The sequence below is a fragment of the Chrysemys picta genome, chromosome 10 (assembly GCF_011386835.1).
Source record: "Chrysemys picta bellii isolate R12L10 chromosome 10, ASM1138683v2, whole genome shotgun sequence".
Taxonomy (NCBI): Eukaryota; Metazoa; Chordata; order Testudines; family Emydidae; genus Chrysemys; species Chrysemys picta.
In genome coordinates, this window is record NC_088800.1 from 26,959,447 (window position 1) to 26,985,372 (window position 25,926).

The following is a 25,926-nucleotide window of genomic DNA, read 5'->3' on the forward strand; positions in this document are numbered from 1 at the left end:
TTTTAATAATGATTTTTAATCAGAGTCCTGTTTGCAAAGTAGTTCTTACCTATGTAAAATTACACACTTGATACAGGAAACTAGATTATCAAGTTCATTACAAAATTACTTGAAATAAAATGTATGTTTATGCCAAACATATGAGAAACTAATGAGCTCCCAGGATAGCTGAAACTGTATGTAGTCTACACATTTTTGTTCCAGAATATCTTTGAAACTCAGAATCAGATCATAAGCACTTTTCTTCTCACTTTTAATAACGGTCATTTAAAAAGAACTATTCCATGGTCTGAAGGACACACAAGTCTGAAAACGTACTCCAAAATCCTCTACAGTTTGAATCACACCAAAGTATGTTGAGTATATGCCAAAACCTACACATTAGATTATAATTTTTAGGGCTCAACATGCAGCTTGCCTGCCCTGCAGCGCCCCCTGGTGGCCAAGTGTGCACTGCAGGTATTCCTGCCCCAGTTTCCTGTCTCTGGGGGTGGAGAGGGGAGAGGCACACATATGGTTGAGCCTTCTGCTGGTTCACTGCATTCAATCCCCTTCTGGGGAAACAAGTGTCCAAACAAAAAGTCTCAAAAACAGAAAAGGTTCTTTTCTGCCTGCTTGGGCTCCCCTCCTTCTGGGCTCTAAGTCTCTCCATTTTAAGATAGAGCGATGAATTCCAAGCTGCTTCCTGAGTCCCTCTCACAAACTCAGCCCTTCTGAGCTATTGTTTTGTTTCTCTGGGTATGTCTACACTGCAATAGACACAAGCAGCTGGCCCCTGCTAGCTGACTCAGGCTCCAGCTGCAGCCAGAGCTCTGAGACCCTCCCACCTTGCACCAGCCAAAGCCTGAACGTTTTCATCACAATTAAACAGCCCCTTAGCCCATGCCAGATGCCAGTGTCTAATTGCTGTGTAGTCATACCCTCTGTGGCTCTGGGACAGAGCCTGGGAGTCAGGGTTGTTTCCTTGGAGTCCCCTTAAAGTCATATGCAGATCCTCACTCCAGGCCTTCCATAGAAGTCTGCCCACTCTCTGTGGTTCTTCCCCTTCAAACTGCGTTCTCAGCCCTTTAAAAGAAATCATCCAGCTGATCAGGACCAGCCTGCAGGGGCAGGGAGGTATGGGGGGAGAAGGTAGCTAATCTGGCATAATGGCTGAGCCGAATAACCCTTAAGGGGCCAGCCACCCTGTGACAGGGCTTTGAAAACATGTATGTACAATAGACAGTTGTGGGTTGACCGGCCTTCACGATTCACTGATGCCCCTTGGATTCTTTTCTGTGGTATCACCAAATATTACAGTAGAGTAACTCAAGGCCTGAGACAAAGCTCATTGAAGTCAATACGAAGGCTCCCATTGAATCAATGGGTTTGGAATTAGGTTCTTACTGAGCAGGCCAGACAATCTCTCTAGATCAGTGTTTCCCAAACTTGGGACGCCGCTTGTGTAGGGAAAGCCCCTGGCGGGCCAGGCCAGCTTGTTTACCTGCCGCGTCCGCAGGTTAATGGCTGGTTAATACATGGGACACCACAACCAAGTAACATTCTTTCATATGCTTTAAAGAATTAGAAATGCCTTTTAGCTGCATTTTACTGTTCTTAAAATTAAATTAAAAGTAGGGATACCGTGTGCAAATAATGCAAGAAGAGAGCTAAATTTGGAGATCTTTTGTACAATAATTCACTACTATCTCCAGACACCTATTGTGATTTGGAACATTTCTAGGTAGCATCTTTTCACTTAGATGTTTAGAACAATTACAAATTCTACTACAAAAAAATTGGCCTCTCAGAGTTGGTAAGACAACTCCCACCTGTTCATGCTCTCTGTATGTGTGTGTATATATATCTCCTCAATATATGTTCCATTCTATGCATCTGAAGAAGTGGGATGTAGCCCACAAAAGCTTATGCTCAAATAAATTTGTTAGTCTCTAAGGTGCCACAAGTACTCCCGTTGTTTTTGCGGATACAGACTAACACGGCTACTACTCTGAAACCTACAAAACCTTGGACTGCAATGGCATGCATATTTAGGTACACATACTAAGCCAAATTCTGATCTCTGTTATACTCTGGATTTACTGTGAAGTAAATCAGAGGAGAATGAGACTCGTTTCTTTTTGTCTATATTGGCTTTTCATTCTAGGACTTCAGTACAACATAAAATCTATTCCTTATCATTAATGCAATGCTTTGAAGACATTAATAATAGATAGCAAAGCAGGGATTCTCTTTAGCAGTAGAAAGAAACAGCCATATGTCAGATAAAAACAAAGATAAATATCAATTAGGAAAAAACAGATTGTCCCTCGGCCCACACCACTTCCAGCAGCTCCCATTGGCCTGGAGCAGTGAACCACGGCCACTGGGAGCCACGATCGGCCGAACCTGCGAACGCGGCAGGCACACAAACTGGCCCAGCCCGCCAGGGGCTTTCCCTACACAAGCGGCATCCCAAGTTTGGGAAACACTGCTCTAGATTAGTCAACTACTACAAATGTGGCTATTTCCAGTGCTATCCATACACTTAATTCATTTTCTATTATTCATGTCACAATGAATTGCTTCTGATCTAATAAATAGTGAATATGAAGTATACTTATGTACTGTAGAAAATATTTGCCCACTTACAATGGTCCATTTGGCCTCTGGATTCTGCAGCAGTCTCAACATAGGTGGAGTTCCAAACCAGAGTTCCATCACCAAAAAGTTTAAAATCACACTATGCCATTTTAAATATTTAACTTAGTTTAAATTAAGTCATATGACATATTAAGTGGCTGGTTCAATGTACTTGTACAAGTTATTTGTAATAGCAATCTAAAGTGTTTCAGTTATTTCTTGAATTAGAATTACATTTGCTCCTTGTCTTGTAGGCAGGATGAGCCAGACAATATTGCAGGACTGTAGCCAATGCTAGATTCCATACTGTGAATAGCACATACAGCTTTGCCCGTTAGCAGAGTTTTCTGATAGTAGTAGTGTTTGGATTTGTATACTATTTTAAGGGCTTGGCTGCATTTCCATTACAATCCCCTATTTTCAGATGTTTATAAATTCAGGGGTAAAAATTCTGTGCAGCTAAAAAACTTGGCACATAGCACTTATTTTGAGAGCAATTTATGTTTTCTTTACAAAATGTTAACCCTCATGGAGCTGAGGATGGAATATATTTGTCCTCAGTGAATTATGCTGCAGAGAGTCCCAATTCAGTTTCCCCTGCTTTAAACCCTGGCTGACCTCCCACAAAATCCCTTAGAAATACCCAGCATGCCCATATGGGAATCAGTTTTATAAAGATCATAAAGAACATATTTTTCAGTTCTTAATGAATGCAAAACAATCACACACATCTTAGAAAGCATAAATCCAGTCAATTTCAATTCAGTTTTGAAATATAAGTAGTATAAATATTTACTTCCTTTCACAGCTTGCATTCAATACAAAGAAATGGCTTCTACTCTGGTCTCCAGCTCTTCTGAAGTGCAGACCATTAGCCACCATCCATCCATCCAGGATGAAATACTAAAGCTGTCTAAAGCTGGGACTACATCTTTAAAAAACAATGAAGCAGCCCAAGCTCTGAGCATGTTCAAGAAAGCGTACATTCTGGCTGATGGGGTTCCTGAGACGCAAAGTCAGAAGATGTGCCTCTTCAATTTAGGGGCTGCCTATATTGCTATGGGCAAACCAAAGAAAGGACTGAAGTGCCTGCTGAAGTGTAAATCAAAGGGATCTGTGGAGAAAGATGGTGATTTCTACTTTAACATTGCAGCTGCTTATGAGGAAATGAAGGAGTACTCTAAAGCGGTGAAGTTTTACCAGAGAGCTATTAGTGAATACATACCTAGTGAAACACAAAGCATCTCAGATGCTTTGATCAAACTTGGCTATTGTTCAGTGAATGTAGGAGACCTTCCCTCAGCTGCACGTTCCTTTAAGCTTGCCAGCCACTCCTACCAAAAGACAGAGAAAACTGAAGATGCTGCCATGGCCATGAGGGAGGCAGTCAGCTATATGATACGGAGTCAAAAGTTCTCAAAGGCAGAAGTGCTCAAGACTTTAGCTGAATGTGCACAGCTGTGTTCTGGAATCACTAACCAGGATTTGTTAGGTAAGTCAGTAACTTTAGTTACCAATTTTGTTTCAATAAAGATAAAGAGAACTGTGTAAGTCATTTTCTTACAGAATTTAAATCGACAAAAATGTGCATCAGGCCAAGTACTATATGTAAAGCATCAGAACCTTCAGAGGTGTCTAAACACCAGACAGAAATCTCTCTGCTTTCTTTTCTCAAAGGTGTTTGCATGTAGTGAACAGTGTCACAAAGCCTTTGCCTGGCATGCAAGCAAGCTTTAACCTGTTGCTACTGCTTTCAGTTCCTGATTCCTGCATCTAAACTGAGGAGCAAATTTTAATCACTTTATTTACAGTCTTGTGCCTTAGCTAATAGCTAGTAAGGATCATGGTCCATAGACAGCGAGAGGATTTCAGTTGTACATCTATTTCAAAACCCATATCACAAAATTACAATCCCTCTCTCCAAGTGTGGTACAGGTATTTCCAACAGTGAAAACTGACAACAGCAAAGTATCACTGTAATTCCTACAAATGGCTAATTTATTACTTGCTCTTTTTACTTGCCACAATTGTCCCACGTACATAAGCATTGGCTGTGGGTCACAGTTGCGATAGTTTCACATTCGCACTTCCAGATGCAACAGGAAGGATTCAGCCAATTGTACAACATGTTACACATTATGTGAGCAGGCTGAGCCTGTGCTACAGCATCTTGTACATTGATCTGGAGTTCATTGACCTAAAATAGCCTTGTAAACATCACCATTTGAAAGCCATTAATCATATATTCAGCCAATTAGAAATATGATGGATGGAAAAGTATAAGACTAGTTATTAGTCCTAAATTGTACCAAACTATCTCTCTTTGCCCAACCCCAGCTATCTAACGTTAATGTTGCTGTGCTACCTTTCAGGCAAACTCTACAACCACATTGGATTGCACTATGCTGAAATGATGTGCTTCCACCAAGCTGGGAAATACTTTATCAAAGCCATGCAAATCTGCAGTGGGGCAAACTTTTCTATACGGAAGAGAGCTGTATTACTACAAAACCTGGGAGCGATCTACAATGCTTTATGCCAGTATGAAAAGTCATTGAGATTTCACGGCGAGGCAGCACATCTGTACGGTGAGGTGTCAAACATGTGATTCATTCTGCAGGGTGGAGAGGTTCACCTCCCCCAAGCCTGAAGGATCAGACGGGCATCAGCATCTTGACTTTACAAACCTGTCAAAAATCCAGCAAGGCCCTGGCACCAGCTCCTGATGTGGTTTTTTGAGCAAGTCCCTGCCACTCCTGACTAGCCCTCCTTAGTTTGGCCCTAGTCGAGGCAGTTCTTGGACCATCCCCTCTAACTGAATTTAGCAGTCTGCATCAGTCTCTTGACTGTGTTTGTGGATGAGGCCTAGTACAGGAATGATGCTTCTTTGTGTTTCAGGCCTTTCTACCTCACCTTTTGTCTCTGTATTCTCTCTTTTATAGCAAGCCTTGTTGCCTTCATTGGCTGCAGCTGTGGGTGCCTGCCTCCTTGACTGGCCGCTGTGGCAGCTGCATGGGGGTGTGGTCAAGCTGCTTGCCTGTAGATATGAGAGGTTCTTCTCCCACTTCTGTCTCTGAGCAGTATGGGGTTTGTAGACTCCATTGCAGGCCCCAGTTCAGCAAAGCATTCAAGCACATACTTAACTTTATGTCAATGGGATTTAAACACATGCTTAAGTATTTTGCTGAATTGGCTACAAAATTTGGGACAGAATCAGCAAAATTATTTTGTGCCATCTTCTTGCCTATGAAATGTTTTAAGGAAGAAAATTTGGGGAATGGGTGAATATGCTAATAAAGATTTAAGGTTAAGCCTCTCGCTTGAAATATTTGGACCCCATGCCTACACCCACAGCTGCCAAAGCTTTGAGAACAATCCCAGCAGAATGAATACGGGTCTATGTTTTTAATTAACTTGATTGAGAGGCAGTGAACAATGCACAAGCACTTACATAAATAACGAACAATGAAAAAGTACAGATCTTCCATAGAGTTTTCATTAAACACTAAACAGAGTTTTTTTTTAAAAGATTGAATCCAAGTGTGGTGCCTTAATGCAGCAAGATGATTCGCTATGGCAAACAATGTCTAGAAGGAAAATGCCCCTGGGATTGGTACAGAGGCTGTTAACTACTCAACATGACCAGTATTTCAGTTGTCCGAAATCAGATTAAGTCCTATAAAGTACTCGTTAATTGTTAAGGAAATCTGGTTGTTAACTCTATTTTCCTTGGGTGAAGCTAATAAAAGTTCACAGGTCCAAATCCTGCAGTCCTTGCTCAGGCAAAAGTCCTATCAAAGTGAATAGAAATGCTGTCGGACTACAGATTGCAGGCCCTATCCTTCCATTTAATTAGCATACCTATAGATGTTTATCTATAGATCTCAACATGCTCCACAATGGTGAGTAAGCATCTGTAGATGGGGGAAACTGAGGCACAGAGAAGTAAGGTGAGTCGCTAAAGTTTGCATACTGAGCATCAAGAGCCAGACTAGAATCCAGGTAGCTTGATACCTAGCCAGGTACCCATTCACTGGGCTATCAGGAAATATGTATATTTCAGTCAGTGAGCTTTGGAGACTCAAAGGTTGCAGGATTTTGTCATAGGTAAGGATAGGAAGGTTTGGACCAGACATTGTCTTTTTTCCTTCTTTGCTGTCTTTTTGATATTTTTCTGGCATCCTTTTGAATGCTTGTATTTCTAATCAGGCATTTTGCATGGGATATCAGCATGCTGTACATTCAAAAAGGTACAGTATGGTTATAATGGATTTAGGTTAGTCATAAAGCAGCTATAAAGAACCATTGATGCCTCATGAAAAAGATCCCTATTGGAACAATTCTGCCTCCACAGCATCTAATTTTCTGCTTTTCCTTCCCCTGGTTTTCATTAGTTGGATATTTGTTTGACAACAGGCTTTTTGTTCTTTAGAAGGTCATCTGATCCTGCTGGCTTTCCCTAACCTGAAATCACAAGCCTCTGACTATGACATCACAGTTCCTCCCTGTTTAACAAACAACATTTATTGTAAAACAAAGCAAAGAAAATGACCTTAGGTGAGGAAAACACAGCAAGTTTCCAAAGGAACAAAGATGATGTGTTCTGCAAACATCCCAGGAATAATTTAAAAAAACCTTACAGGGTAAACAAATACATTACATAGTACTTAGGCAAGACTTGTTTCTAGACACACTGTTTATTAAAGTATCAGTAACTAAGGTAGCTGCAGCCTTACACCAGTGATTCTTAACACAAGAGAGATTCTAAAATGTAAAAATTAATAAAACCCTCTTTGTCTCCCCTGCACCAACACAACACACTGGTCTTTTGTCACATTTTCTATGCATCCAGGTCATGTATTCTGCCACAAAACACACAAGGCTGTGTCTGTCCCACTGCATTACCTAACTCTTATAATGTGCTGGAGGTAATATCTTTTATTGGACCAACTTCTGTTGGCAAAAGAGACAAGCTCTCTTCTTAAAGAAGAGTTCTGTGTAGCTCAAAAGATTGTCTCTTTCACCAAGAGAAGTTGGTCCAATAAAAGATGTTACCTCACCCACCTTGTGTCTCGAATACCCTGGGACCAACATTGCTACAGCTAATACTGCAAACAGATACAGAAATTTTCAGAACCCACACACTAAGGTAAATGACATTTTTAGGCAGGGATGGAAATGAGCGAAACCTTTCTCACCAGTACCATCTGAACAAGTGGTGGAAGAAGGAGTGTGGGTAGCACATATACTGTGCACCCAGTTCAATCACATTTTTAGTACTGTTTGCTCTCATTGTACTTTATTCCACTTTGATATTTTCTCTGCTTCTCTTTCAGGCTGTGCAGGCATAAGCCACACACTACAATTCTTTTCATTGTTCCAGTTTATACAGTAAAAATAATAGTTGCTCAGAAATCCTTCTATGTGATCCTTACAGTTTCTGTCCTGTGGCAGCAGTGTTGGTCAAGGATATGAGAGACACAAGGTAGGTGAGGTAGTACGCAAAGAGGAGGTCTGTGTAGCTTGAAAGATTGTACCTTCCACACCAAACAGAAGCTGGTCCAATGAAAGATTATCTCACCTACCTTGTCTCTCTCAACTTCTGTCCTTGACTTGTTTGGTTTTAAAGGTGGTTTGCACCAGGCTTTGGTAAGCTTTCCCCCACCATTGATGCACTGTTTAATTCACTTGCTAATTAAAGACGTTTGGCTAATCAGCGTTTTTCAAAGTCTTGTCCCTCTCAGCTAGCTGGCTGAAAGATATTGCTTATACCAAACCTGGTTTAAAGGGTCACATGTCAACATGTTTAGGCCTAGAATTCAAACTAACTACTTAGCCTTTGTCCAGAGCAGAGGTGGGCAAACTACGGCCCGCGGGCCACATCTGGCCCACGGGACCCTCCTGCCCAGCCCCTGAGCTCCTGCCCTGGGAGGCTCGCCCCCAGCCCCTCCCCTGCTGTTCCCCCTCCCCCACAGCCTCAGCTCGCCCCGCCACCGGCACAATGCTCTGGGCGGCAGGTCTGCGAGCTCCTGGGACAGCACAGCTGCAGAGCCGCAGCCTGAGCCGGTGCTCTGTGCTGCACGGTGGCGTGGCTGGTTCCAACTGGGCAGTGCGGCTGCCTGTCTGCTGCTCTGGGCGGCGCAACTGTAGCGCCGCCAGCCACCAGTGCTCTAGGCAGTAATGTAATGTAAACACTACATTCATGGACCCAATTGTTTATACAGAATATGGGAGTATGTATAAATCTGTTTATGTAACTATAACTCATGAATCACTTACATTAATCTTTTCTTTAGGTGCACTGAGAGAGAGAAACGCCCAAGGACAAAGTCTCTGCAATTTAGCATATGCTTACAGCCAGCTGAAAAACTATGACATGGCAGAGTATTACTATCAAGAGGCACTTAATGCATTTGTGGATGTGGGTAAGAGAGCTGCCTCCAGCCACTATAATTTCAGATTTGTAATAAACCCCTATTTTCTGCTCTTAATAAATCAGTAGTATTAATTTGCAGAAGGCTGAATCCACTGATTTCATATCATGCCTGGAGAACCCATAATTAACCAACTCTCACTACAGAGGAAGTGTCCCATACCTTTGTACTGATATTGTTTGGTGTCCAAAAAGTCTATACAACATCAAAGTGTCTGACACTTACAAATGTCTAAACTAGAAGAAGTCCATTGACATTGTACTTCATTGAAAGGAACCAATAATTGTTTCACTGGCATAAGATCAGGTCTGGAACAGCTTTTAAAGTTACCAATATCAATGGAAGATTTTTCTACTTAGATGGAAGTGCCTCATGAGTTTCCTGCTTATCAAGGTCAGCACAATTGTTTACAATATCAATAGATTTTTTTAATTTGCTCTTTTTTTCCCCTCAAGTGAGCCATTAAAGGGGAAAAGAATGTTCTTCTCTTTGGTATTAAATGAGCACCAGAGAGAAATAATCTCTTCCAACATCAATACACTTGAATTAAAATAATTTGTGTTAAATTACAATTAATATCTACATTAAGTCACTAAAGGCAAAATAATTTAACATTAAGTCTCTCATTCTGTCCCAATCACCATGACATGTGTAGGTATTTAAACTAGTTGTGGTACAGTAAATAATATCTCCCACTGTACTGAGACCAATTTGAGACCCCTGCATTACCTTGGCACCTAATTTAATGATGAGTAGATTTAATTTAATGATGAGTAGATAAAAGCAAGGAAATTTCAGATACAGGTTTATCAGTTAACCCAAACTTTGGGGGCAATGTAATACTATCAGGCCTGCAGTGTTGATGTCCAACATGTGGCTTTCCGAATTTAAGAGGTCACCAGTGTCCTCCACTTAATTTAGCACCTGCTGCTGGGACCCTCCCCTCCTCAAGTCTTTCACATTTTGGTAAACTGAACACCCAAAGGGAATATGGTGTGAATAGTGGGTGTAATTCAATACAAACCACCACACAGCCATACTGCATCATCAGAAATCCTGAAAAGGGACAAGCTAGTGCCCATTTCCTCTGGAATAACCTGTTCTCTAACATTCAATGCTGTGTAGTCATTATGGAGTTGTCTGGTCATTTGCACATCTACCTACTATACTAAATATCCAAATGGTGGAGTATGAACCTAAGAGGGACCTGATCCAAAGTTCATTGAAGCCAATGAGTCTTTCTTCTTGTCTTCATTGAGGACTGTTCTAGGCCCTGATTAAGCAAAATATTTAAGCATGAGTTTAAATATAATGTGGACTTAAGTATGTGTCTTCACTGTTTTGCCTACATGGAGCCATAATTTCTTGCTGAATTCATTTTTTAATAGTTATTTTGTAGCTGAGATCAACTAAGCATTTGAGTTCTGAATGTAAAAACAAAAAATATTTAAAATCAACAAACTATATTTTAATGTGAATAAGCCTGCCATGTTTCAGCAAGAAATGTTTTCCCTCAAGTTAGAAACACAGAATGCAATTGTATATTGGAATTGCCATCTAAACTTTAATTTCTTCATTAAACTCAGACTTCTCATTATATCTGAATACACAGAATTCATCATGTATGCGGTTATTCATTTAATGTCTGGCAACATCATGTCTGGTAATGTGCATTGGATTAGGCCCTAAATTAGCATTAGGTTAAGCTACTGCTAAAATTATTAGAGGGAGAAAAAAATATTTTAGTTATGATAAGTGAGCCTGAAATCATTGCATTCCATGTTGCTTCAAATCAATAGCAATTGTTCCTGAAATAAAACATCTTATCTTTCCTGGAATAGAAGTTCCAATGTCCTGATTGTCAAAGCAAAATAAAGCAACCAAACAATAACCCTTTTACTGGAATAGGATCAAACCATCATCCATTTAGCTCAGGAATACACTGCATACAACACATTTCAACCCTTTACACACTGACTTGTCCATTCTGTATTTTAAAGTTGAATTTATATAGACAGAATAACAAAAACTTTGAATATCAGTAATATGATCTCTTACAGGTGATTTATATGGCCAGCAACAAGTCTGCGAAGGATTGGGTGCTACTAGTTTCTGCCTAGGTGATGTAGATCAGGCCATCTCGTATTACAAACAAGCTCTGACTCTGTTTGGAAAGTCAAAGGTACTTTTTGTTTGCACTGTTTGCTTAGTAATGCACACAGAAGATAGAGACTTTTTTGTCAGCATTAGGAAATAATGTAAGCTGTTTTCTCAGAGCCTGCACCTTATGAAGAGTTCCCATTCACTCCAGTGGGAGTTCCACACACCTAGCAGCTAGAGAATTGAGTCTTCAGCTGACCCTTCCTAAATACAACCCTTCCTCCTACACAGCATCCGTCAGTTGAGTGGGTGAGGAAAAGGAACTTTACAGGAGTAGTGGGCTTAGAGGCATTATTTAAAAAAAAAAAAAAAAGGCAGAAGGTTTAAATCAACTATTCAGAATTCTGCTCACCGAAGTGCATTCTGCTATTCCTAAAATGTAATATATTATGTAACAAATGCATTTCATAACAGCTAGCTAGGTAGTCTCACAGACTGTGAATTAATTAGCAAAGGTAGTTTCTGATGTAGAACATTGATAATCTCAACCAGCAGACTGGCCTTTCTTTTTTTTAAAACTGGCAATGATTTTCTCAAATTCTGTAGGTCAGAGTAATAGCCGCAAAGATCACAGAGTCCCTCCGGAGAGAGACATTGCTGTTGATTTGAGTGGCCAGTGCATGCCTGTATTTCAGGGAAAGTGTGTAACTGTGCTTGCTGCAAAGATGAGATAAAGAGTTCAAAGAGCAGTTAAAAGGAGGGGGGAGGGGTACTAATGGTGGGTGTGGTTTTGTTTGGAACATCCCATTCTACAGCACAGGGTCTGATCAGTGGTTCAGAGCATAAAGGAACAGGCAAAAAAGGACCTTGAATGAAAGCATGTTTGCAAATATACATCTGAGCCACCATTGGCTATAGGTTTCAGAGTAGCAGCCGTGTTAGTCTGTATCAGCAAAAAGAACGAGGAGTACTTGTGGCACCTTAGAGACTCAAATTTATTTGAGTTTTAGCCCACGAAAGCTTATGCTCAAATACATTTGTTAGTCTCTAAGGTGCCACAAGTACTCCTCATTCTTTTTACCATTGGCTATAGTGTCCTGCAACCTCAAGCAACCCAGCCTCATTTTAAAATAAAAAGTGTTCAATATTAACATCTAGTTATTGCCACTATGGTATTTATCAAAGATTATGGCTCATGTTTGGATTTGCCTCACAATGAAACTTAAATTGTTTAGATTTTTCCCTTTTCCCACTATATGTTGGAATCCAGTATAATGAGAGCAAATTATTTTCAAGCTTTCTGCACAAACAAGAGGCATGTCACTGTTTAGCTGACATTCTGCCACTGGAATGAAGCATTTGCAAGTTATTTTTAAGGGAAATATTAGCTCTGGTAAATTATCCACACACAAAACAACAATGAAAAGTTGTTTTAGGTGAAAATTTTTTGTTGAAAAATTTGACGAGACAAAACAAAAAAAATGACAACTGACAGAGGAGCGAGATGGGCTGAGTTATATACAAGTAGATATACTGCTTTAAATACCCCAGAGAACATACAGTGCAGAGATGTAGGAAACATTAAAATGAACAAAGAAAATATAGTGTAATGACAGGGCAAAGGACAGTATACACCACTGGGGTATTTATCAAGGAAGATTACAGCTCATGTTTGGATTTTTCTCACAATGAAATATCTGTTTTGACTTTTCCCTTTCTTTTTTTCTGAAACAGGAAACATCTGATCTCTCCAGAGAAAGGGTTTTAGGGAAACTGAGGGATGCTGTTAAGTATCAAACGAGTCATCAGTGTCCTGTTTCATGCAGAGATAGCTTTTCAAACACAATAGCAGCTGTAAGTTTAGGGCAGGGAGAATCATTACAAAACATGAAAACAAAAGCTAACTTTAAAAATCATTGCTGATTTGCTGGACTCCCTTTCTTCCTCCTGCTAGTTGCTAACAAGCACAGTGTGTGCTGTAGCACTTGGCATTCAGCTAGAAAGGGAAGGTGAGCAGCAGCTGTCCCATCTGTGTTGTAATAGAGGTAGCACGGGTGGATAACAGAATGAGCTCTCTGGAACACATGCAGTCTTCAGCTTTGTCCAGAGCCTTGAGTCAGAGGGGAAAAGAGCCCTGGTGATCTAAACTTATCCCCTTCTGATCTCACATCCATGTGCCAGCGGATCCCCTCAACAGCTCTCGTCTAGTCAGAAGTTGGTCCAATAAGAGATATTATCTCACCCATCTTCTCCCTTTGTTTAGTGATAACCAGAGCAATAGGAAACATTCAGCTGGGGACTGACTATCTAAAGACTAGACTAGACTGAACGCCAGTACAAGGGCTGAGGATTAATTTGGTGGAACTGTGTGCACATCAGAGGCAGCCAGAAAGTAGGCAGAAGGGACCAGAAAAGTGAGAAGATAGCCAGTTAAGCTTTTGTATGATGGACTTGAGAGGAAGCCAAGAAATTTTTTAGGCAAAGTTCTGGCTGGAAAGTAAGGCCTGGAATGATGGGCAGTGGGTAGTGGGAGGTTGTGTCTCCCCAAACAGCCTTGCGTGGTCCCGCCCACACTCCGTCCCCAGCCCCCTTCCTGCTTCCCGGGCTGTGCTGCAGGGGACTCTTCCCCGCCGTGGCTGGGGCCCCAAGCTGAGGTGAGGGCATATGGGGCCTGCGCTCCAGGGCTGCATCCAGCATGCTGCCTAGGGTTGCCAGGTGTCTGTTTTTCAACTAGAACATGTGGTCGAAAAGGGACCCTCCCCAGCCCAGTGAAAATGAGCAAGTGAGTGAGGGTGGGGGACAGCGAGTGACAGAGGAGAGGGGAGTGATGGAGTGAGTGGGGCGGGGCCTCAGAGAAGGGGTGGGGCAAGGGTGTTTGCTTTTGTGCGATTAGAGAGTTGCTGCCCTTCCGGTGCTCACCCGCCCCACGTTCTGTGAAGTGTGGGCTTCCTGTTATTTTTCTAAGTTTCCTGACTCCCAGGGTTGTCTCTCTAAAACCCTATTGATTCACAGCTGCACAAGCCACTTCAGATTTAACACAAACAACTTCATCTTCAGATTAAAGTTTGAATTCAAATATTCAGTTCAGAACAGATTGATTTTTTTTTAAGCACTCATGTATTCTATATCATCAGAACTTCTTCATTCAGTTCTGAAATCCTCGTAATATGCTTCCACCTATTAGGGTTGGAAACCAGCAGCTCTATTCCATTTCTCTTCCACAACCTAATTCTATTTTATATAATTAGAATAAAAAACCTACTAATAAATCCAGAAGCTTGGGAGTTGATTCTCCCCTCACTTACAAATGGTGTAAATCTAGAGTCCCAACAGAGAAGCCAAACAAATTTAGAATCTGTTCTGTATCATGTCAGTTTTACTAGAAATACTGTGCTTATTATAATAAAAAGAAATCATTTGCTCTTTCATAGCAATCTTCTCCCAAAGTTGCCAGAGATGACCATGGTTCTGTGATATCTGAACAAGAAACATAGTAAGTTACAGCAGTGCTTTAGTTGGTCAGATTTAAGAGACCTAAAACATCAAACTTCTCTCTAAAGTCCATGATCTATTTTAAACACACAACACTCCAATACACTTGGCAAATTTGGCCTTGTTAATATTAAGCAACCGTTATTTAAGAGACCCAAGGCAAATGGATATGCATGAGATGAAATAAAATACAGCAAAGAAGCTATAAACTCAGTATAAACATTACAAATATTGTTGAAACCTGTGTCATTCTCAGTATTTCTGAGCAACCAGACTCTGCCCTCACTTCTATCCCTGGCAGTCAATGAGGTGTAAAGGTTGCACATGAGAGCAGAAATTGGCACAAGTGTATAGGTCATTGACAACATCAGTGGCACGTGTATTTAATGAAAGAATGCTGAGACTCAAAATGCATAAGGAGGAGAGATGTCTCTTTGGTTTGTTGTTTTAGACACAAGTATGAGGCAGTAGCTCACCTTTTAAGCAGTAAAACATGCATGTTAGTATTGTTATATAGAAAGGACAATGGTGAGATTATAATGCTGCTCTCCAATTCCCTGTCAAATGCTCCGCTTCTGAGAGAAAGATGACATTAAACTCTGCTTTTATCACACATCCCCTTTAAAAACAAAAACAAAATTCTAGTTTCAGCAGCACACAAGTTTTTAAAATTCAAAGAGTGGGTGGGTCATGTGTCAGTCACTGAATGACCCTACTACTTTAGCCCTTCTCTAGCACCTTACATCCGAGAATGGCAAAGCATTTTGTAAACACTAATTAAATAAAACCTTGCAGCACTCCTGGAAAGTTATATTTAGAATTAAAAGTATTATCATATTATCCCTATTTTACAGATGGAGAAACAGAGGTTAGTTGATTTATATAAAATCACAGAGTTAGTGTCAAAGCTGGAATTAAAACCTAGTGGTGAAATCCTGATTCAGTTGACTTTGACGGGGCTAGGATTTCATGCCAGATCTGGACTCCCAGTCCTGAGTTCTAACCTCAAGGATACACTGCTTCCCATGAGATGGGCTCAGAATCACCAGGTAACAGGTGGTGGTGAAAAAGTTGGAGATTTTTTTCCTTAAAAAAAAAAAGGGGGGGGGGAGGGTGATTTCATTGCTGCACCTGTACTGACCCAAACTAACAACTTTGACATCAAACTCTGCAATAGCCAGCCAGCGTCCTTTCTACAAAACGTTAGTATATTTTAGTACCAACAATTAGGAGTCAAAGTAGCTGATCATTCCACCACTGCATCCAAACCTGAATCAGATTTAAAAAAAATGTATGTAGTAAGTTTTATTGCCTGAGGCTTGTTTCCAGTGATTGCATGCACAAATACTAGACACTTAAAAGTTACAACTGGCTACCTGCAGGCTCAAATATCAAACCTGGGAGAGGAGTTGTTGATATCATAGCTTATGTGACTTTTGAAAATCAAATGGAAACAACTGAAGAAGCAATAGTTTTGTTGCAGCAATAATTCCATGCTGTTAGATATTTTAGAGGAGAGTTCATTGTAGAAGATTTCTCAGTCATGTATTGAAAACCTACGTCAGAAACAGCCAGACTGTGAGGAAGAGCAATTCCCTTGTTATGTTCTGTCATGATTATTCCCCTGAATGTCTAGGTTCATGTCACAAACTGCACACACATCAGTTGTAAGGATTCTCCTCCCAGACAACTTCATCTTATACTTTCAATGATAAGTCTCTGCATAGCCACTAGATGTCACTTTATTAAGGTTATTTTAGTAATCCTGTGCTGTTTTATTGGCATTAGCCCTTCAGAGATAGTGTGCAGTTTCATTTTGATTTTAAAACATGAATATTTTAAGACTAGCTAGGAGTTGGCGAATCACTTGTCTAATTTGAAAACCACAGTATTTCCCATATTTCAAAGACGGAACTCTCAGAACATATAGACAATGGAATTAAAAAACAGGGATGAATTTGGCCCTCGGTGTACACTAGAAACATGCATTATGTATGTGGTCACAATGAAAGGATAAAAAGACGACTCAGGCACCAATTTCTATTCCTTTTTTTTCCCCAGTCTATATGATGAGCCACAGAACGAGTATTTTGGTAATGAAAAGAAACAGAGCGATGGATATACTGAAAGGAGTGTCACTTCCAGAACAGATTCAACGTCATCTCACCTTATTCCACAGTAACAAAGGTGCTGGCAGGTACTGTAGATATAGTTTTAAAATGTTCCATTTATTTTATATTTAGGGTACAAACCCTCTGCTTTCTGATGCCTCAAGTCTGAGTCTCCGATAGTTCAGTTTTACAGAGTAGGACACGGTTTGAAATATCCAGACCTTGCATTCATGCAATTCTCCTTTATAGAAAAAACTGACCCTGGAGGAGAGAGGGAAACGGAACAGGAGGATGACTCCATTTCTGGGCACATGAATGTAGAATCACAGCTGTGGGCCAGATTCTTCATTTCCTTACGTATATGTGCATCAGGAGGAACACCACTGAAGTCAGTGGAGATACACCATGGTGAGAGCAGGAGATGTATGAGCAGACTCTGGCAACATGGAGGCAGCACAGGCCATTACACATACACAGACTTTTTTTTAAATCCTGTGGTAGAACAAAGGTTGTAATAACCAAGAAATGGTAAAACATTATGAATCTAAGTCAACACTGAACATTAGATTAAAATATAGGTAGGATCCAATGTTTATCTTTAGGAACATGATATTAGATTGGTTTAATATCAAAAGACATTTACCCTGAACTCATTGAGGACAATAGGGTTTTGCTATTGACTTCGATGGCAGCCCAATTAGGCCCAAGCAAAGTGCATTTAAAAAGAAGGGAGGAATATTAATTTGTATGAAAAAATAGAACTTAAAGTCTTCTTTGAAACAATAGCAACAATGATGGTGTCATTTAACATTTTTATAGCTTCTTCCATCCCAAAGGATACCAAAGCACTTTACAAAACTACTGGATAAAACTGTACATAGAGCATCAACTACTGAGAATGCAGCCACCTCTGGGAAGGAGATTGGCAGACAACTGCTCTACATTGGGATTAGAGGATATTTTAGTGAAGAACACAGGCTAAGCTCTACTGCCATGAAAGGTGTGTCAGACTATTTGATAGTCACACAAAACAGCAAGGTCTTCTTTGACTTTTAAGGTCTCTTCCAAAACATTGAAGTATACACTGTAATAACTATGCTAACTTTCTCAGTATGTTAGTTCCACCCCAGGAGCTGTAAATGCAAGTAAGACAATTAACTCCTTGGAAATGCCTCAGTTCAGCTGATTATTCTAGTTTCTAGTAATTAAGATTGCATTTCATGATCCTCAGCCTTATTAAATTAGTGTTTACAGTTCTGTATGCTACAAAAATAAAACATGGTTATTTTAATTAAATTATTCATAAATGGCATTGGTTCCACCTCAGATGTATGTATAATGAGAACGGGACCAAGCAGACTCATCATTCATCATACATTTTCATGTATTTTTGTCTGCTAATTGGAGATACATGGAACTGTTCAGATTAAATGCAAATCTTTCCAATTTCTCTATCCTCCTCCTTTCTTAATCTATTTCCTTCCACAGGCCCGTGCTCAAAAGTCTTATTTACCTGCCCTCCCTCCCTGGCTGTGGACCCTTATTTCTGGGGATATTCTTCCAGTCCTGACATGGTTTTCAGAAGCTCACTGATTTGCCAAATTGCCTGCTGTGTCACAAAACACACAGAGAATATTAAAGAGCAATGATGACTGTCTCCACTATTTCATATAGCAACACATATGCTGTCAGTAATTCAGTACAAAAGGAAATCAAGTCTAGTTTTAAAAGAATGAAATATTAACAGTAGTCAGAGCAGCTCCCAACATATTTGAATTTTAGATGTTACATATTGCTGTTTGCAGCCAAAGAGACTATTTTAGTATTGCAGTTCTAGGAGCAATGGGCCCAATTCTTCTGTCATCCTAATCAGAATTCTGATTAATCCCATTGAATCCAATGGGGTTACTCCAATTTACTCCCAAACTGAGTTACTCCAGATCTACACCAGTGTAACAAAGCAGAATTTGGCTCTATGTTTCAAGGTGTACGCTAATTTTACGACAGATTTTCTGACCTGTGAACAGGTAAAGGGGAACAGAAATTACCGGCAAATTCCCAGCATACATAGCCAGTTCTTACACCTCTCACCAGGCATCCACTGAGATACGGGATGTTTTGGGGACAGAAAAGGGACCATAGCGAATCAGCTGGTGAAAGCTAGGTCAGCCCCTAGGCTGCTCTAATCTGTTCTGTGACTGGTACAGAAAATCAGGGAAGCTTCCTGCTTGTGTAACCAACCAGAACCAACCCTTCACCCAGTCATTTGTTTAGATTGGAGGAGAGATTCCCTTAGAAATACTTTAAAGTAAGGCATGATCCAAATTCAAGGCAGCATGGAAAGCATAGCTTGAAGTGATAGGTTTAGACCAGGGATCGGCAACCTTTGGCATGCAGTGCCCCAGGGAAAGCCCCTGGCAGGCTGGGCCAGTTTGTTTACCTGCTGCGTCCGCAGGTTCAGCCGATCACAGCTCCCACTGGCCACGGTTTGCCGTTTCAGGCCAATGGGGCTGCGGGAAACGGCGCGGACTGAGGGATATGCTGGCCACCCTTCCCGCAGGCCCCATTGGCCTGGAATAGCAAACTGCAGTCAGTGGGAGCTGCGATCAGCCGAACCTGCAGAGGCTGCAGGTAAACAAACTGTCCCGGTCCGCCAGTGGATTTCCCTGACGGTCAGTGTGCCAAAGGCTGCCGATCCCTGGTTTAGACCATACTCTTTTCCCTTTGCCCTCCCACTACACATTTAACTGACTGTTCTTAAAAATACAAAGAATTTCTTTGCTCTTCTCCTCTTCCATTCTGTATCAACTCCAGAGAATGCCAATAGAAGTTCCATGAACAAACCACAAATACAGTCCAATAGAGATTGGCACTATGGATAATGGAGAATGCTGCCCTTACTGACACAGTCTTAAACAGAGTTTTGTTGTTGTTTTAAACAAAAGTTTTATAACTGTTATTGCACAAACCAGGGCATTTAGGAGCTATTGTGACAGTCTCTTCATCAGTACAATTAAGCAGAGAAGTTCCATTGGAATCTAATCTAAATCTGAAAAAAGTGCTCGAAAATTTAGACTGGGTAGCTAGGTAACTTGACCATTCCTTCATTTGAACCCAATCAATTTCATGCATAAGGGCCCAGGGGGTAAAAGGCAGGGGTTGGGGGGAGGGGAGAGAGGGGAATAAATCCATAAAGAACTAAGATCACAAAAATGAAACAGCTAAGGAGCTGCAATACAGAACAAAAAGCATGTCCACAGACACATACAATCCTAGGTAATGCCAAAACCACCAGCAGCAGCTTCATCCTCCTGGTCAGCAGATTATTGCCTACAAGTGACAAGTAAGCTGTACTGTTCTGGAATAACAGCCATGCATCTGAAGAAGTGGGTTTGTTTACCCACAAAAGCTTATGCCCAAATAAATCTTTTAGTCTTTAAGGTGCCACCAGACTCCTTGTAGCTTTTTATTTATTGGTCAACTTAACCCTGCAGGGTTTCCTTTGTCTGCTGAAGAACAGTTTTCTTTGACTGGTGTAAGGTAGGTATTCTTTTACCATCTCTCCCAAAATCTCTGTTAATTCCTAGTCTTCTTCTAGTGTCCTCTGTATGTGGTTGATAACAGCTGGGGTCTAGTACCTCACAACCACTCTGTAGCAATCTGAATATAAGGAGCAGGCAGTAAGGGATTTGAGAAAGCACTTTCTATGGTGAGTAGGAACCAGAGCTTTCATATTAGAGAGCACTACTTCGAATAGCAGAAGAGCTAGAAAATCTCTGGATTTACATCCTTCACATTGCCAGGATGCAGTTGTTTCTGATAGCACTGAGTTGTACTTCCAAGTCTATTTGCAAATCCCAATATTCTTTCCAGGTTGGAATTCTTCCTGAGCAGACCTGCTGAAATTCAACATTCCTTCCACAAACCATTCCTTATCACAGTTTCTTCAGAAAGTTGTATCTTCATTTTTCTGACTGTTAAAAATGACTCTTCAGTGATTAATTAGACTTAATGCTGGTAGCCATGGTACATTGGAATGTGTTTTATTCTATGCCAGTAATAGTAATGCATGCACAGTGAGAAATCATGACTCACAGCTTAAAGGAATTAATTATTTTTCACATTTGGTTAGTCATTTCTGATTATATTGCTTTGAAATATTTCTACCAACACCTTTTTGTCTTTTTTAAAATATATAGTCAGGAACTAATATCTGTGGTGTGTGTAGCCGCAAAATCATAATGCCTCTGTTTCCCATGTAAAGTTGTAAGAACAACTTTAAAAAAAAAAAGTTAACACAGAGCCAGTAGCCATTTTGTTCTTAAAGTTGCTACAGATGACACACACACACACACACACACACACTGCTCTTCCATGGAGAAGTTACATTTACTCTTTTGGGTTTCTTTATTGTTTTCCTTTATCTAAAATAAAAGTCTTCAGACTAAAAGTATATGGCTACTCTTTGTGTTTGAAAAAAACATATCATCTCAACACTGGAATGGGACATACACCAAGTACAAAAGGATTCAAGGAGACAGGAAAGTGTCACATGACCAACAAGCTTATCCTATTGAAGTTTCTCTTGACACTTGTTTCCTTTCCTCCATCGTTACCTCCTTTTCTTCAACTCACACCAGTGAACTACCATTAGTGCAGCTCTAGCACCACCAGAGATAACAGAAAATGGAGGACTTGCTAGTGCAGACTGGCCCCTGGCTTTTTCACCCCCATGTTGTCTAGACCTGCTCTCCCCTTTGGGGTTTTCTTGATGGGGGAATATCTCTGAATTTTCCCAGCCCACAGGCCTGTGCAGTCCTTGCTGTGCAAAAGCCAATGCTTATATTCTCTCTCCAGAGGGACACACGCCACTTCAATTATAAATATAAAGAGGCTAGGACTCTTCAGCTTGGAAAAGAGGAGACTAAGGGGGGATATGATAGAGGTATATAAAATCATGAGTGATGTGGAGAAAGTGGATACGGAAAAGTTATTTACTTATTCCCATAATACAAGAACTAGGGCCACCAAATGAAATTAATAGGAAGCAGGTTTAAAACAAATACAAGGAAGTTCTTCTTCACGCAGCACACAGTCAACTTGTGGAACTCCTTACCTGAGGAGATTGTGAAGGCTAGGACTATAACAGCATTTAAAAGAGAACTGGATAAATTCATGGTGGTTAAGTCCATTAATGGCTATTAGCCAGGATGGGTAAGGAATGGTGTCCCTAACCTCTGTTTGTCAGAGGATGGAGATGAATGGCAGGAGAGAGATCACTTGATCATTGCCTGTTAGGTCCACTCCCTCTGGGGCACCTGGCATTGGCCACTGTCGGTAGACAGGATACTGGGCTAGATGGACCTTTGGTCTGACCTGGTACAGCCGTTCTTATGTTCTTATGTAAACATGGCCACGTGCATGAAGAGTCCCTAAAAATCTGTATTAAGAATAATTAACTCTTCTATAGTACTTTTCACCTCGAGATTTCAAAACAGTTTACAAAGGCGCGCAAGGGTCAGTATTCCCATTTTACATATGGGGAAAGTGAGACAAAGAAGGGAAGATCACAAAGCAAATCAGTAGCTGAGGTGGGAATAGAACCCAGCTCTCCTGTCTCTCAGTTTGCATCACTACAGGCTGGACCACACAGCTTGTAATTGTGCCTAATACAAATGCTATCACTTCCTGGTGACACCTAATATGCTCACATTGTTGGAAGTCTGGGTGGAATGATCCAAGTCACTACAACAATGGTGATTCATTAAAATTGTAGGGTCAGTTAATGGGTGTTTGGATAATAAAGATTCTATTGTAACAGCACATAAAGGCAAGCATAAAAAAAAATTACTGGAGATATCCTATCTCCTAGAACTGGAAGGGACCTTAAAAGGTCATCAAGTCCAGCCCCCTGCCTTCACTAGCAGGACAAAGTACTGATTTTGCCCCAGATCCCTAAGTGGCCCCCTTAAGGATTGGGCTCACAACCCTGGGTTTAATAGGCCAATGCTCAAACCACTGAGCTATCCCTCCCCCCTTTCACAAAGGTCAGCCTTAGAAAGGGCTGACCTTTGTGAAAATGAAATATTTGATCCAAAATATTCCCAGTCATTAGCATCAATGTCACAATCAGTGGCCATTTATTTTCCTTAACAAAAATGCAAGAGCAACAATGCATAAGTTTCCTTCTCCTGTGCGCTCTGGCTTTTTGCTATTGCACTGACAGTATGGAGACAAACAGTACTTCTTGGGGGACTGCTTATCCAGTAAGGATTCTGATGCCATGAAGTGGGGATGTTATCTAGAATATAGCACTGTGCATTAAGACTGTCAATGCAGAAATGCTTACTAAGAGACAGGGCCAAATTCAGTGTGGCGTAAGCAGAGGCAATACATTGGCTTTAGTAGGGCTGCTTACGCCACAGCTGACTTTAGTCCATGATCCTGGGCAAGTATTCTTGCCAGCAAGTTAAAGAAGTATGGGCTGGATGAATGGACTATAAGGTGGATAGAAAGCTGGCTAGATCATTGGGCTCAACTGGTAGTGATCAATGGCTTCATGTCTAGTTGGCAGCCAGCATCAAGTGGAGTGCCCCAAGGGTCGGTCCTAGGGCTGGTTTCGTTCAATATCTTCATTAATGATCTGGAGGATGGCGTGTATTGCACCCATAGCAAGTTTGCAGATGACACTAAACTGGGAGGAGTGGTAGATACGCTGGAGGGTAGGGATGGGATACAGAGGGACCTAAACAAATTAGAGGATTGGGCCAAAAGAAATCTGATAAGGTTCAACAAGGACAAGTGCAGAGTTCTGAACTTAGGACGGAAGAATCCCATGCACTGTTACAGACTAGGGACCGAGTGGCTAGGCAGCAGTTCTGCAGAAAAGGACCTAGGGGTTACAGTGGATGAGAAGCTGGATATGAGTCAACAGTGTGCCCTTGTTGCCAAGAAGGCTAATGGCATTTGGGGCTGTATACGTAGGAGCATTGCCAGCAGATCGAGGGACATGATCATTCCCCTCTATTTGGCATTGGTAAGGCCTCATCTGGAGTACTGTGTCCAGTTTTGGGCCCACACTACAAGGATGTGGAAAAACTGGAAAGAGTCCAGCAGAGGGCAACAAAAATGATTAGGGGGCTGGAACACATGATTTATGAGGAGAGGCTGAGGGAACTGGGATTATTTTGTCTGCAGAAGAGAAAAATGAAGGGGGATTTGATAGCTGCTTTCAACTACCTGAAAGGGGGCTCCAAAGAGGATGGATCTAGACTGTTCTCAGTGGTCCCAGATGACAGAACAAGGAGTAATGGTCTGAAGTTGCAGTGGGGGAAGTTTAGGTTGGATATTAGGAAAAACTTTTTCACTACGAGGGTGGTGAAGCACTGGAATGGGTTACCTAGGGAGGTCGTGGAATCTCCTTCCTTAGAGGTTTTTAAGGTCAGGCTTGACAAAGCCCTGGCTGGGATGATTTAGTTGGGGTTGGCCCTGCTTTGAGCAGGGGGTTGGACTAGATGAGGTCCCTTCCAACCCTGATCTTCTATGATGTACTATCACTTCAAGAGCTGGTGGAGCTCAGTAAAAAGCCTGAGGCAACAGGAAGAGGTGATTCAGATATTCTTATCTTTTTAAAGGGAAGAAAACTGTCTATCACCACCACACACAGCTGCAGCCAGCCACAATTGGCTCTTATCAGATTTTGTTCAGGGGTGTTGCCAGGGAAAGACAACTCACTTTACAGTGAGTGGCAAGAAATGCTAAAATAAATGGTTGGCTCCTGAATGCGGTCAGACTCGAGCTCTTTCTTGAGTGTTTCAGCTCCTTTCACAGCCTTACATTCACTTGCAGCATAGAGGCTGAAGTTCCTCTATCTACCAAGACAACAGGTACAGCACTGACAGTGGCTGTTGGGTTTCTAACTTGACCTTTGTGCTTTAGACAAAGGTCTGAGGGAGAGAAGTACACAGTGTTCATGCCCACACAGGCTTTTAGTTCTCCGCACTGCACTACAAAGGTGTGATCTTGTTAATTAATGCCACTTGCAATGCAATGGTGTTTCTGGTGCTGTGAACACCTGCCCACCATGAACTGGACTGGAACCACCAACTCATTTCACACAAGCCATCCTACAATCATTAGATGTCAACAACTTTTGGTCATCATCACCTACAGAAAAGCCAAGGAGATGGTGTTTGGATCTCATTTAGGAGAGAATTTGGGGCTCAAGGCCAAGGCCAAGGCCAGGGTACGGTTTGTTATTAATTAGTAGCACATTCTGGTGAGATTTCAGTGCAAAATAAATAGTTGCAGTGAAAAATCTCATGAAATCATTAGTTTGTGAGACTGCCACCATCTTGGGCCAAACATGAGATTTTAGCCTAATCCAAATCCAAACCTGAACATAGGTTCTTCTACTGTTCTAGTTATCACCTAGAACCAGAATTGGAAGGTGGGGGTGAGAGAGATCCAGCAACATGAATTCAAATGTGAACCTAATCTCCCTACACCTCATGAAATCTGATGTTTTGTTCTTGGCCTATCTCCTCCCATTAACTTGAGCTGCATTCATCCATTGACCTAAAGGTGAAAGAGCTGTGCAAATATGAGAGCCTCTCTTTTCCTCTGTGTTGTCTCTGTTCTCACTCCTCCCTTTTTATTTCCTTCTACTCTGCTCTCTCTCTCTGCTGTACCCTGCATATGTGAGCAACAGCAGAATGAAAATGACTAAAATCCTGATCTCTGAAGCGCTTCCAGCAATGCTCACTGACTGGGGAGGGCAATGATACAGGAACTGGAGACCCCGGCAGCTGGGCCTACAGTGTGGTTGAATGCAATCTTCGTGGCTGGACTTGTGTTTCAGCTGCTGTGTATCCTAGAACGGAGATTTGAATCTTGTTGCAAAAAGGCCACAGCTCCCTCAGATAAAGCAAAGAAAACCCTCACTGCACAAGCAAGAATAGTGATAAGCTTGCCTCAGCTAAATAAACATGCTGCACTGGCTTTGGGGAGATTATTTGTATTATGGCCACACCTAAATCTCTCAGTCAGAATGGGGATCCTTTACACTGAAAGCCACATAAGCACATGTGCCCTGGCCCTGAAGAACTTACAATCTAAGATGACATTTGACATACAAAAGGAGGAGGAAAGGAATATGTAAAATTTGT

General features: G+C 41.3%; 1 protein-coding gene across 5 annotated transcripts in view; it reads left to right on the forward strand.

Moving 5' to 3' along the window:
• Nucleotides 1-17,734, forward strand: part of LOC101943069 (tetratricopeptide repeat protein 24-like) — a 39,174-nt gene extending 21,440 nt beyond the window's left edge. For 2 of the 5 annotated variants that reach the window (XM_065558258.1, XM_065558261.1), the window contains 8 exons: nucleotides 3,431-4,114; nucleotides 4,995-5,210; nucleotides 8,919-9,047; nucleotides 11,117-11,238; nucleotides 12,891-13,010; nucleotides 14,588-14,649; nucleotides 16,710-16,845; nucleotides 17,579-17,716. In XM_065558258.1, the coding sequence (XP_065414330.1) occupies nucleotides 3,431-4,114; nucleotides 4,995-5,210; nucleotides 8,919-9,047; nucleotides 11,117-11,238; nucleotides 12,891-13,010; nucleotides 14,588-14,649; nucleotides 16,710-16,830 (1,454 nt within the window). In that variant the 3' untranslated portion in view covers nucleotides 16,831-16,845; nucleotides 17,579-17,716. Of the gene's footprint in view, nucleotides 1-3,430; nucleotides 4,115-4,994; nucleotides 5,211-8,918; nucleotides 9,048-11,116; nucleotides 11,239-12,890; nucleotides 13,011-14,587; nucleotides 14,650-16,709; nucleotides 16,846-17,578 lie in introns of all 5 variants that reach the window. The other 3 variants (XM_065558259.1, XM_065558262.1, XM_042853869.2) reach the window with 3 other exon arrangements.
• The last annotated feature ends 8,192 nt before the right edge of the window (nucleotides 17,735-25,926 follow it).